General features: G+C 46.8%; 1 protein-coding gene across 1 annotated transcript in view; it reads left to right on the forward strand.

The window, feature by feature from the left end:
• Positions 1-13,365, forward strand: part of lrrc45 (leucine rich repeat containing 45) — a 28,120-nt gene that overhangs the window by 10,426 nt on the left and 4,329 nt on the right. Inside the window, 13 exon segments of the mRNA XM_041973262.1 lie at positions 3,422-3,480; positions 3,661-3,738; positions 4,092-4,176; positions 4,178-4,228; positions 5,348-5,425; positions 5,499-5,610; positions 5,685-5,755; positions 8,906-8,933; positions 8,936-8,965; positions 8,968-8,996; positions 10,534-10,626; positions 10,890-10,970; positions 10,973-11,068. Coding sequence (XP_041829196.1) covers positions 3,422-3,480; positions 3,661-3,738; positions 4,092-4,176; positions 4,178-4,228; positions 5,348-5,425; positions 5,499-5,610; positions 5,685-5,755; positions 8,906-8,933; positions 8,936-8,965; positions 8,968-8,996; positions 10,534-10,626; positions 10,890-10,970; positions 10,973-11,068 — 891 coding nt within the window.

Consider the following 13,365-nt stretch of genomic DNA (forward strand, 5'->3'; position numbering starts at 1 on the left):
GTCTGCAGCACAATACCTGTGTCCATGTAAACCAGTTCATAAAATAATCACCTGGCTAAGGAAATCTCTACCAAAACCAGAACCAGGGAGATAAAGGTCCACCAGAACCAGGAAGGAAACTGTCCATCAGAACCAGAACTAGGGAGTAAAACCTCCATCAGAACCAGAACCAGGGAGATAAAGGTCCACCAGAACCAGGGAGGAAAATCTCCACCAGAACCAAAACCAGATAAGAAAACCTCCACCAGGACCAGAACCAGGAAGGAAAACCTCCATCAAAACCAGAATCAGGGAGGAAAAGCTCCATCCGAACCAGGACCAGAAAGGAAAATGTCCACCAGAACCAGGACCAAGGGGGAAAACCTCTATCAGAACCAGAACCAGGGAGGAAAACCTCCACCAGAACCAAGGGGGAAAACCTCCATCAGGACCAGAACCAGGGAGGACAACCTCCATCAAAACCAGAATCAGGGAGGAAAAGCTCCATCCGAACCAGGACCAGAAAGGAAAACATCCACCAGAACCAGGACCAAGGGGGAAAACCTCTATCAGAACCAGAACCAGGGAGGAAAACCTCCACCAGAACCAAGGGGGGAAACCTCCATCAGGACCAGAACCAGGGAGGACAACCTCAACCAGAACCAGAGAAGAAAACTTCCACCAGATCCAGAGATGAAAACGTCCACCAGAACCAGAAACAAGCGGGAAAACCTCCATCAGTACCATCACCATCAGTGTCTTAGGAACGGTAGTGTGTTACTCTGTGGGGTAAATTGTGATGGATAGCTGACCCTATAGCAGAAGTTTTACTCTACTTGGACCTGGACATGATGATGAAGCCACTTCCTGTCAGACTTTCCACCAATCAGAGAGCTTAGATTGACGGTAACGTCCAATCAGGAGCAGCCAAAGATCAACCAGTGAGCAGAAAGTTCTATGTGTGTGTGAAAAGAAGAAAAATAATGCTCCTCTATGGCTGGAATAAAGCCAAGAAGACGTTTCTGATGCACGGTGGCGCCACAAAGCAGCTGAGCTGGAGTTGGTTTAGTGAGGATAGCAGGTAAATAGTAGCAGGAATAACTGGAAATGAGGAAAAAGTGGAAACATGGAAATAGTTTCTGTTGTGCGTTTGTTTCAGTGCCAATATTTTTTCTCCTGATACATTCATTTTAAATCATTTTAGCGTCATAATCTGACAGCTGAGTCGAATCATGTCTGATGCTGATTGGGATTAAAAGCTTTAGCTGCTACTAGCTGGTTTACATTGAAACCAGATGAATCAAAATTAACTAAGCATGGCTTGGAGTTTTTTTTTTTTTTTTTTTTTGTTTTTTGTTTTTTTTTTAACCTGTCTTGTCCAGCATCGTTGCAAACAGAATGATTGTCTGGCTGCTGTCTGGTGCTGGGCAATTTTACTCTATCAAGCAGGGATTTATACTACATGTATAAAGTCCCTCTTGATGAAAAAACTTTATTAAATCAGACTCTTAATGCTGGACTCGACCGGAGGGGACAGAGAGAGAGAGAGAGAAAAGAAAGTAGAGAGAAGAGGGAGGGGAGAGAGAGGGACAGAAAGGGTGTGGGGAGTGCGGGTGCGGACTTGAAACATCATACAGAAGACCATGTAATCCATACTACCTACAACATATATAGCTAAGATCATCCTAGCCAGTAGGTCATTACACAACTAGTTGATAATAGTAACAATAATAATAATAAGAGTAAGAGTAATAATAATAATAAGAACAGAAATAATTAAAAAAAGAAACAAAATATGATAATAGATATAAGTGAAACTGCTGTATTCAAGAACACGCGCAGAGAAACCTGTGTGGATGTGTTGGAGAACTCGGCCACACGGCGACGCAAAGACTGTGTGGAGACGTTCAGGAAGGAGTGACCATGCAGAGTGATCATGCAGATGCCACCATCACTTGAACAGAGGCCAGAGTCAGGCCAGCGGTCCCGAGACCCAGGCCACCGGCCCCCCCGCAGGCAACAGATCCCGACCGGTCCACAGAGACGACCACTCGCCCGCCCAGGAAGGCAGCAGCAGGAGACCCCAGCAGGGGCCGCCCCGCGGACACAGGGCACCGGCCCCGGCGGGCCGAGGCCAGCAGTCCCCGACCCCCCCGGGCACCGGCCGCCCGGGACAGACGGGGCAGAGGGCCCGGGCCCAGGAGCGCAGGGACCCCCCCCCCCCCCCCCCCCCAACCCCCCCCCCCCCCCCCCACAGGCCGAGGGCCAGCACGCCACCCGGGGGGACCCGGCCCGCCCAGACGGCCACCACCAGAGGCCAGCCCCACACCCCAGCGCCCACCCGCACACCCCCGAGAAACCAGTCCTGCCCCCCCCAGACCAACTCACACACACACAAACACACACAACTCTCCTTCCACTCCTCCATTTATCCTCCCACGCATACACCATTCAACCCTCACATACTCTGTCCTCCCACACACACACACCATCCTTCCACCATCCATCCTTCCACACACACACATCCTTCCTCCCACACACTCACCATCCTTCCACCATACACTCTCCCACACCTATCCCATCCTCCCACACACACATCATCCCTCCACCACTCATCCTCCCACACATACACCATCCTCCCTCTCACACACCATTCATCCACCTTCACCCCTCCCATACACACACACCACACCTTCCTTCCACTACCCATCCTCCCACACATACATCATTCTCCTACACCAAACATCCACCTTCACGTACCCCATCCTCCCACACACACACACCACCCCTCCATCACCCACTCTCCCAAAACATACACCACTCCCCACACACACACCATCCTCCCTCCCATACACCATCCATCCTCCCGCACACACACCATCCTTCCACCATCCATCCTCCCACACACTCCCCCATCCCTGCACCATACATTCTCCCACACATACCCCATCCTCCCACACATACATCATCCTCCACCATTCATCCTCCCACACCCACACCCCCCCCCCTCCCACACACCACGCATCCACCTCCACACACCCCACCCTCCCACACACCATCCCTCCACCACCCCATCCCCCCACACCCACACCACTCTCCCATCCCCCCCCCCCCCAACACACAACACACACAAACACCATCCCCCCCCAACCATCCTCCCGCCACCCCCACGCCACGGGGGGACAGCCCCAGCCAGGAGGCGAGGAGACACGAGCCCGGCCCCCAACCCCCCACCCCGCCCACCCCACTCCCCACCCCCAAAAACAGCACCTTCCCCCCAGGGCCAGCAGCCAAAACCCCCCGGGACAGCCCGCCTACGCCCCGGGCCAACGCGACAGGCCACCCGGCCCGCCCCGCCCCCGGGCCATCCATGGAGACAGGAGACATGGCTTGGAGTTTTAATAGTTAATTAATATTTTGGCGTTTTCCATGTCTCCTTTAGTTCATAAGCTTGATGGAAACCATCGACAGACAGAGGGAGGAGATGGGGCGATCCAATAGGTGGGTTCAGATACTCTCCATGAGCACTAGATTTATCCACAGTTTATAACTGAAACACAACAAGTTTGTGACTCTAAATGTTCTCTCTTATAACTGAATAAATCCTGTAGAACTGGGAAGTTTTATCAGCCTGTAAATGGCTGCGATCCTCTTCAGTTTCTCCCTGTTTTCTGATCTCAGGTCAGCATCCGTTCAGGTTGGTCAGCTCCAGGAGGCTCTGAATGAGAGAAAATGTGCTGTCAACTCTCTCATGGCCAAGTAATCACCTTTTTTCCCTTTATTTGCTCTTCACAACACAGAAATGTAAAAAAGATGCTGTACCAATGAAAGTTAATGTTTTTTTTTTTTGTCATTTTAAAACAAATTCACACTTTGCAAAAATACGAAACAAAGCTAAAGATTTCAGACATTTTCCTCAGGTTATTGTTTTGTAAAATGGAGTAATCAGAAGTAAGAACTTTCCCCTATTACTATTTTTATGTTTCTATAATAAAAGGGTGTACTTGTAAATGAAAACTCAATGTACTGCACAAGCGTATGTAAACAAACTACATAAATAATCTGTGCAGCAGTGTGCTTCAGTCATATGATGTTTTGTTGTTGATTTGCAGGCTGCAGATGACTGAAGCCGCCCTTGCGCTCGCCGAGCAGAAAAACCAGAGTCTGGGAGAGCTGCTGAGTCGGGTTCGGGCTGAGGAAAGAAGAACAGAGGGAGCAGCAGGGCCAACGGAGGAAGAAGGAGGAAGAGGTGTGGATGAAACTCTCAGCTCAGTGAGAGAGGGGCAAGCGAGCTAGAGAATAACTCATCAGACCAATGTTACCAAAACACAACTTCACTCACAACAAAGCTTTGGGTTTACAACCTCAGCTCAAAAGGATTAGGATTGTAAAAACCCATTATCCCCAGTAGAAGATCACCAACACTTCAGAGGATGAAACTGAGACGTTTCACACTGTGATGAAAATATGAGCTGATAGTGAATCTGATGGAAAAAGTTGGAACAGGAGCAACAAAAGGCTGGAAAAGTACCTGGTACAAACCAGAAACACCTGGAGGAGCATTTAACAACTAACCAGGTTACCTGGCAACAGGTCAGTAACATGACTGGTATAAAAGGAGCATTTCAGAGAGGCAGAGTCTCTCAGATGGCAAGATGGACAGAGGATCACCAATCTGAGACAAACTGGCTCTAAAACTGTGGAACAATTTCAGAAAAATGCTCCTCAGACTTTGAAGATCCACCATCTACAGTGTAGAATATCATCAGAAGAATCAGAGAATCAAGAGGAATCTCTGTATGCATAAAAGCAGACATGATTATCTTCTGGAAACCACTGCATGGACTCAGGAAGACTTCCAGAAACCACTGTCTGTTAACACAGTTCACCCTGAAATCCACAAATGCAGGTTAAAGCTCCATCATGCAGAGAAGAAGCCAGATGGATCCAGAACCAGCACCATTAGTGCCTATGGCGTGGGCAGCTTCCACATCTGTGAAGCTCCATCAATGCTGAAAAGTACATGGAGGTTTTAGAGCAACATCTGCTCCCATCCAGACGTCTCTTTCAGGGAAGGCCTTGCAGATTTCAGCAAGACGATGCTGAACCACATCCTGCATCCATCACAGCAGCATGGCTTCACAGGAGAAGAGTCCAGCTGCTGATGAGCTAATAATCAGCTAATTTTTCTCATCAAATTCTAAAATGTCTGTTTCACCTGATATGTTGTTTATGTTCTACTGGGAATAAATGTGGCTTGATAAGATTTGGAAATCATTGCATTCTATTTTTTTAATTGAAGTTATATTGTGTTTATTAAAACGTGTTGCTGTGTAAAATGAATGAAGCTAATTTCTCTGCTGTGCAGGATAATGCCCTCAGGGAAGGAAAGCTCCTCAGAGAAATCCAAAGCCTGACTGAAAACAACGGCCAACTCAGAAATAAAGTATGTCCTGCTGGTTAAGTGTGGTGTGAATTTATTTGTACACATGAAGCTAATTGTTGTTGGTGTGTGTTAGGTGGAGGAGATGGAGCGCAGGTGTAAGTCTCAGCAGCAGCAGATCTTTGAGCTGAAGCAGGAACTGACCAACAACACAGCTGAGCTCAAAATGCGCCTAGCACAGGCAGAAGGTAACGCTAACAGTACAAAAACTTTCAGAGTGGTGTTGACATGTAAGCTACATATCTTCCTGTGTGTTCAACAGATCGTCTGGAAACAGAGAAACGAAGGTCCAAGCAAGCCCTGGAGGACATGGACAGTCTCCGTCAGAAAGAGGTGCTCTTTCCTTGTCCAAACACAGCCACTACACTGAAACCACAACAACATGCTAAGAGTTATTTAGATTACTGTAAATATAAAACATGACGACTTCTGGAAGGCAGGTCCTAGAAACCTGTTTTATGTTTAAGTGAAAGTACAGATCTTGGTCTAGAATAGTGCTAATATCTGATAAGCATCTGCACAGCAATGGAAATTTATACCCTGCCATCCAATAATATTACCTAAAAGAACATGGTCCAAGTCTGAGGAACTGAGGAACTCCACAACGTGCTCCGGTGTGCAGAAGACTTGTAATTTACAATAACTGGAATCTTTCAGATAAATATGACTTAAACCAGCCCGATCCGGTTCCTTTAATCCCAATAACATGTTCAAGCCTCTGTAGCAGAATTTTCTGATCCGTGGTATCAGATGAGACCGGATGGAACCAGAACAGACAGGAGTCTGTTATCTGAGAGGATCGTTGGTTTCGCCAGGTCTGTGCCTGGATCTAAATCCTGACCGAAACTCTTCAGATTAATTTTGATCAAATGGGCACATAGTACTCCCCCCTGAGCCGCCACCTTATCGTGGTGGAGGAGTTTGCTTGTCCTGAAGATCCTAGCGGCTATGTTGTCGGGGGCTCATGCCCCGGTAGGGTCACCCATGGCAAACAGGTGTCTAGAGGAGGGACCAGACGAAGCACGGCTCAAAAACACCCCTATGATGACGAGAAATCATGGACCCAGGTTTCCCTTGCCCGGACGTGGGTCACCGGGGCCCCCCTCTGGAGCCAGGCCTGGAGGTGGGGCACGGACACGAGCACTTGGTGGCCGGGCCTTTGCCCATGGGGCTCGGTCGGGCTCAGCCCGTACAGGTGACATGGGCCCCCCCCTCCCGTTGGCTCACCACCTGCAGCAGGGGTCATAAGTGTCGGGTGCAGTGTGAGCTGGGCGGCTGCCAGAGGCGGGGACCCTAGCGGTCTGAACCTTGGCGGAAGAAGCTAGCTCTAGGGACCTGAAATGTCACCTCTCTGGCGGGGAAGGAGCCTGAGCTGGTGCCCGAGGTTGAGCGGTTCCGGCTAGATATAGTTGGACTCACCTCGAAGCATGGCTTGGACTCTGGAACCACTGTCCTTAAGAGGGACCCCCTTCCATTCTGGAGTTGCTCCCAGTGAAAGTGGGAGTAGTGTTTTGTGTTTGGACTTCTGTGCTCGTCATGGACTGTCCATAACGAACACCTTGTTCAGGCATAAGAGTGCCCACACTCGCACTTGGCACCAGTTCGATGATCGACTTTGTAGTCGTATCGTCGGACTTGCGGCCGCATGTTCTGGACACTCGGGTGAAGAGAGGGGCGGAGCTGTCAACTGATCACCTCCTGGTGGTGAGTTGGCTCAGATGGTGGGGGAGGACGCCGGTCAGGCCTGGCAGACCCAAGCATGTTGTGAGGGTCTGCTGGGAACGTCTGGCGGAGTCCCCTGTCAGAAAGAGTTTCAACTCCTATCTCCGGCAGAGCTTCAACTATGTCCCGGGGTGAGGCGGGGGACATTGAGTCCGAGTGGGCCGTGTTCCGTGCCTCTGTTGTCGAGGCGGCCAGCCGCACCTGTGGCCATTATGTCGTTGGGGCCTGTCGTGGCGGTAACCCCTGAACTTGTTGGTGGACACTGGCAGTAAGGGATGTCGTCAAGCTGAAGAAGGAGTCCTATCGGGCCTTTTTGGCCTGTGGGACTTGAGAGGCAGCTGATGGGTATACGGCGGGCTAAGCGGAACGCAGCTACGCACGGTTGCCAAGGCAAAAACTCTGGCATGGAGGAGTTTGGAGAGGCATGGAGAATGATTTTCGGACGGCTTCGAGGAGATTCTGGTCCACCATCCGGTGGCTCAGGAGGGGAAAGCAGTGCTCCATCAACATGTGTACAGTGGGGATGGGGGGCTGCTGACCTCGACTTGGGACGTTGTGTGGCAGTGGAAGGAATACTTCGAAGACCTTCTCAATCCCACCAATACGTCTTCCGATGAGGAAGCAGAGTCTTGGGACCCTGGTGTTAGGTTCTCCCGTTTTTGGGGCTGACTTCCCTGAGGTGGTTAAAAAGCTCCTCTGTGGCAGGGCCTTGGGGGTGGATGAGGTCCGCCCAGAGTTCCTTAAGGCTCTGGATGCTGTAGGGCTGTCTTGGCTGATACGCCTCTGTAGCATTGCGTGGACATCTGGGACAGTTTCCCTGGACTTGCAGACTGGGGTGGTGGTCCCCCTCTTCAAAAAGGGGAACCAGAGGGTGTGCTGCAGCTACAGGGGGATCACGACTCCTCAACCTCTTTGGTAAAGGGCTATTCAGGGTTACTGGAGAGGAGGTTCCGGTCGGATTAGATCACGCCTCGGATTGAGGAGGAGCAAGTGTGGTTTTTGGTCCCGGTCCGTAGGGACGTGACCGGTAATGCCTGTGGGGGGTACTTCCGGGAGTAATAGAGTGCCGGACCTGCTGTACGAGCTGTCGGCGGTCCCTGGACGACCGGTGGTACAGAAGCTTGGGCTGCATTACCGGCAGTAAATCAGATCGTTTCCAGGTGAGGGTTGGACTCCACCAAGGACTGCCCGTGTGTCACCGATTCTGTTCATAACTTTATGGACAGACTTTCTAGGCGCAGTCGGGAGGTGTTGAGGGGATCCGGTTTGGTGGCCTCGAGGATTGGGTCTCGGCTCTTGTGTGGATGATGTGGTTCTGTTGGCTTCATCGGGCCGTGACCTTCAGCTCTCACTTGGAGCGATTCGCAGCCGAGTGTGAAGCAGCTGGGGATGAGAATCAGCACCTCCAAGTCCGAGACCATGGTCCTCAGCCAGAAATGGGGTGGAGTGCCTTCTCCGGGTCGGCAATGAGGGTCCTGCCCCATGGGATGGATGGGCACATTGTTGAGTTGAAACTATTTTTATCAAGAATTAATAAAAGAAGAGGTAGATTACAGGTCTATGACTAGCTAACACTCCTGGATCTAGTGAAGGTTTGATTGATCTGTCTTCTGTAAACTTGGTGTGTGCGTTACCGGGGTTTAGATCAGAGGTGCTGGCATCCTACTTGTTTCTGTCTATGAGTTTTTCTTTTATGTATTTTGTTATACTAACAAAACTTTAGTTTTTAGACAAATGAAGGCACGTTTGTGTGTCATACAGCTGGATAATGTTAACCGCCATCTGGAAGAGACGAGAGATCCCTGCAGGAGCGCATCTTTAAACTGAGGGACAGCGGATACAGCTGGAGGAGGTCAGCGTTCAAACATCACCACATCAGATGTGGATCAAACCAAACTTCACTGTGAAACATCTGGACTGAAAGTTTTTCCTCTGTTTACACACTGAAGATCTGAACTGAATAATACAAGTACAATTCAGTAGAGGTGCCTTTCAGGTCGCTCAAGGAACACTGTCCAATAAAACAGAAATAAACAAACGGTGAAACAGCAAATAAAATACAGGCAGAAAAAGTGGACAGTGTAATTACAGAGCATGCTGCGGTGGACAAGTGAGTTTGCAGTCTGATTTAAACAGATGGGGTCAGGTGATGTGAGATAGGTCCAGTGGGTTTTTATTAAAGATGCTAGCTGCTGAATTCTGGACCCATCCTGAACCTTATAGAGGGATTTATTAGGGAGACCAAGAGGAAGAGAGTGACAGTAGTCGATGCTGGAGGTGACGAGGCTGTGAACAGATGGAGGTGGTGATGGGGCTTAGGGAGAGATGTAGTCTTCTATCAATGAGGAAAAAAACTAGAAGTAAATCAGACCAAAATAATAGCACTATAAAGATTTGTTTAAACATTAAACAAACTGTACATAAGAAAATTTAATTTAATAAAATAAACTAAAATAAATATTCCTAAAAAGCATTAAATATAAGTGGAAAATAGAATAACTCAAATTTAAATACTTAAATAAATAAATAAAGATTTAAAAGACCGCGAGTTTTTTAGGTCTGGCTTTCTACTGTAACATTTGGAAGGTTCTTCCTCAAACGTGGACGAAAGGACGAGAAAGTTCTCTCCTCGTGGATTTTAGTTAGAACTTTAAAATAACGTGTCCTAACAGGCTCATAATGAAAAAACAGTTTAGATAAATACTCATGACAAAGGCGATTAAGACTCTTAAAAAAACAGTAAAAGAATTTTAAAATGTATTCAGAAACAGACAGGAAGTCGATGCAGAGGCTTTAAAACTGCTGTTATATGGGCTCTCTTTCTGGTCTGGATCAGAACCTGTGCAGCTGGATCTGGATAAGCTGCAGGGGTAAACCTGTAATGAAGAGAAGTGGTCCCAGGACAGAGCCCTGGGGAACACCTGATGTAACCTGAGATCTGAAGGACTTGTGTTGGATAACCTGATTAGCCTGAGAGATCAGAGTGAAACCAGTCAAACCAGTGGGGTGGGGGCGGTGGAAGATGACGTATTGTGTGAAGTTGTATGAAAGGCTGCACTCAGATCAATGAGGATGAGAAAAGCCAGCCACGAGGAGATCAGTTTCTGTACTTTGGCGGGGGTTAACCAGACTGGAATTGTTCATAGAGGGAGTTTAGGGTCAAAGCAGTGTCTTGGTGTTAACACCAGGTTAGACCAGAGTAGCAGGTGGCTTTTGTTTTAGTGGTTAAGTCTTTGAAAAACAGTACTGTGCATTTAATGTGAAGAATGCATCAGAACTCTGACACAAAAAATATTGTCATATCATATTGTCCATGAAACCTCCTTTCTGCTTCATGCTCTTCACATCAATGTGATGATGTTGATGGTGATGATGTCCTTGTGCTGCAGGAGCTCAGTAAAACTAAAGCAGCTTGTGTAACTGAGAGGGCCCATGCAGAGGAGGAGCTGGGAAGAGTACGAGCTCAAGTTCGTCTGGAAGAGGTTGGTTAAAAAGACTTTCTGCACTAAACATGATGAAGATTAATGAATGCAGGAGAGGAGCAAGGTGTGGAGTTGGTTTCAAAATGGGTCTTAGTTTTAAATGTGTACAGACTGAGGGATGATTATTTAAGTTGACACATAGAAGTTCAATCTGCAACAAGAAATCAGAGTTGGAAAAGAAAAGAGACGATAACATAACTCACTCTTCTAGTAGATGACACAAATGTCTGAGAACTCTTCATCCCATCTTGTTTCCTGAGCAGCAGGAGCATGTGTCCTCGCTAGAGGAGAAGCTCCGCTCGCTGCGGTCCTCCCTGCAGGAGATGCAGCTTCACTGCTCGCAGGCAGAAAGAACAAGACCATCTCCGAGCTGCAGGCCAAGAACAGCCAGCAGAGCATCCAGATGGACGGTCTGCGGCGCAGGATTGAGGAGCTCCAGCAGGTCAGGACGAACCGGCTGACACATCTTTCTATCAGTAAAAACTAGCAGGTCAGGTCGTCTGAAGCATGAATCATTTTAATTCTATTGAAATTAAACATTTAAAACTACAACCCATTTCACTCCTATTTGTAGTCCCCCCTGTTTCTTTTTCTAAAATCTAACCCACCCTGTAGCAGCTTTATCCCAGTATAAACACAGTCCTGTAGCAGCTTTTAATCCCAGTATAAAACCCGTGTGTAGCTAGCTTTAATCCCAGGTATAACCCGTCCTATAGCAGCTTTATCACTAGTATAAACCAGTCTGTAGCAGCCTTTTAATCCCAGTATAAAACCGAGTCTGTCAGCAGCTTTTAATCTCAGTAATAAACCAGTCTGTAGGCAGCTTTTAATCCCAGTATAAACCAGTGTAGCAGCTTTTAATCCCAGTATAAACCAGTGTGTAGCAGCTTTTAATCCCAGTATAAACCAGTGTGTAGCAGCTTTTAATCCCAGTATAAACCAGTCTGTAGCAGCTTTTAATCCTAGTATAAACCAGTCTGTAACAGCTTTTAATCCCAGTATAAACCAGTCTGTAGCAGCTTTTAATCCCAGTATAAACCAGTGTGTAGCAGCTTTTAATCCCAGTATAAACCAGTGTGTAGCAGCTTTTAATCCCAGTATAAACCAGTCTGTAGCAGCTTTTAATCCTAGTATAAACCAGTCTGTAACAGCTTTTAATCCCAGTATAAACCAGTCTGTAGCAGCTTTTAATCCCAGTATAAACCAGTCTGTAGCAGCTTTTAATCCCAGTATAAACCAGTCTGTAGCAGCTTTTAATCCCAGTATAAACCAGTCTGTAAAAGCTTTTAATCCCAGTATAAACCAGTCTGTAGCAGCTTTTAATCCCAGTATAAACCAGTCTGTAACAGCTTTTAATCCCAGTATAAACCAGTCTGTAGCAGCTTTTAATCCCAGTATAAACCAGTGTGTAGCAGCTTTTAATCCCAGTATAAACCAGTCTGTAGCAGCTTTTAATCCCAGTATAAACCAGTGTGTAGCAGCTTTTAATCCCAGTATAAACCAGTCTGTAGCAGCTTTTAATCCCAGTATAAACCAGTCTGTAACAGCTTTTAATCCCAGTATAAACCAGTCTGTAACAGCTTTTAATCCCAGTATAAACCAGTCTGTAGCAGCTTTTAATCCCAGTATAAACCAGTGTGTAGCAGCTTTTAATCCCAGTATAAACCAGTGTGTAACAGCCTTTAATCCCAGTTTAAACCAGTCTGTAACAGCTTTTAATCCCAGTATAAACTAGTCTGTAGCAGCTCTTAATCCCAGTATAAACCAGTCTGTAACAGCTTTTAATCCCAGTATGAACCAGTCTGTAACAGCTTTTAATCCCAGTATAAACCAGTCTGTAACAGCTTTTAATCCCATTATAACAGTCTGAAACAGCGCTTATCCCAGTATAAACCAGTCTGTAACAGCCTTTAATCCAGTATAAACCAGTGTGTAGCAGCTTTTAATCCCAGTAGAAACCAGTCTGTAAACAGCTTTAATCCCAGTATAAACCGTCTGTAGCAGCTCTTAATCCAGTATAACCAGTCTGTACAGCTTTTAATCCCATATAAACCAGTCCTGTAAAAGCTTTTAATCCCAGTATAAACCAGTCTGTAACAGCTTTTAATCCCATTATAAACCAGTCTGTAGCAGCTTTTAATCCCAGTATAAACCAGTGTGTAGCAGCTTTTAATCCCAGTATAACCCAGTCTGTAGCAGCTTTTAATCCAGTATAAACCAGTCCTGTAGCAGCTTTTAATCCCAGTATAAACCAGTCTGTAGCAGCTTTTAATCCCAGTATAAACCAGTCTGTATCAGCTTTTAATCCCTGTATAAACAGTCTGTAACAGCTTTTAATCCCCAGTATAAAACCAGTCTGTAACAGTTTTTAATCCCAGTATAACCAGTCTGTAGCAGCTTTTAATCCCAGTATAAACCCAGTCTGTAACAGCTTTTAATCCCAGTATAAACCAGTCTGTAGCAGTTGGAGCTTTTAATCCCAGTATAAACCAGTCTGTAGCAGCTTTTAATGTCAGTATAAACCAGTCTGTAACAGCTTTTAATCCAGTATAAACCAGTCTGTACCAGCTTTTAATCCCAGTATTAAACAATCTGTAGCAGATTTTAATCCCAGTATAAACCAGTTTGTAACAGCTTTTAATCCCAGTATAAACCAGTCTGTAGCAGCTTTTTAATCCCAGTAATAAACCAGTCTGTAACAGCTTTTTAATCCAGTATAAACCAGTCTGTAGCAGCTTT

This window comes from Melanotaenia boesemani, chromosome 21, assembly GCF_017639745.1.
Source record: "Melanotaenia boesemani isolate fMelBoe1 chromosome 21, fMelBoe1.pri, whole genome shotgun sequence".
NCBI lineage: Eukaryota > Metazoa > Chordata > Actinopteri > Atheriniformes > Melanotaeniidae > Melanotaenia > Melanotaenia boesemani.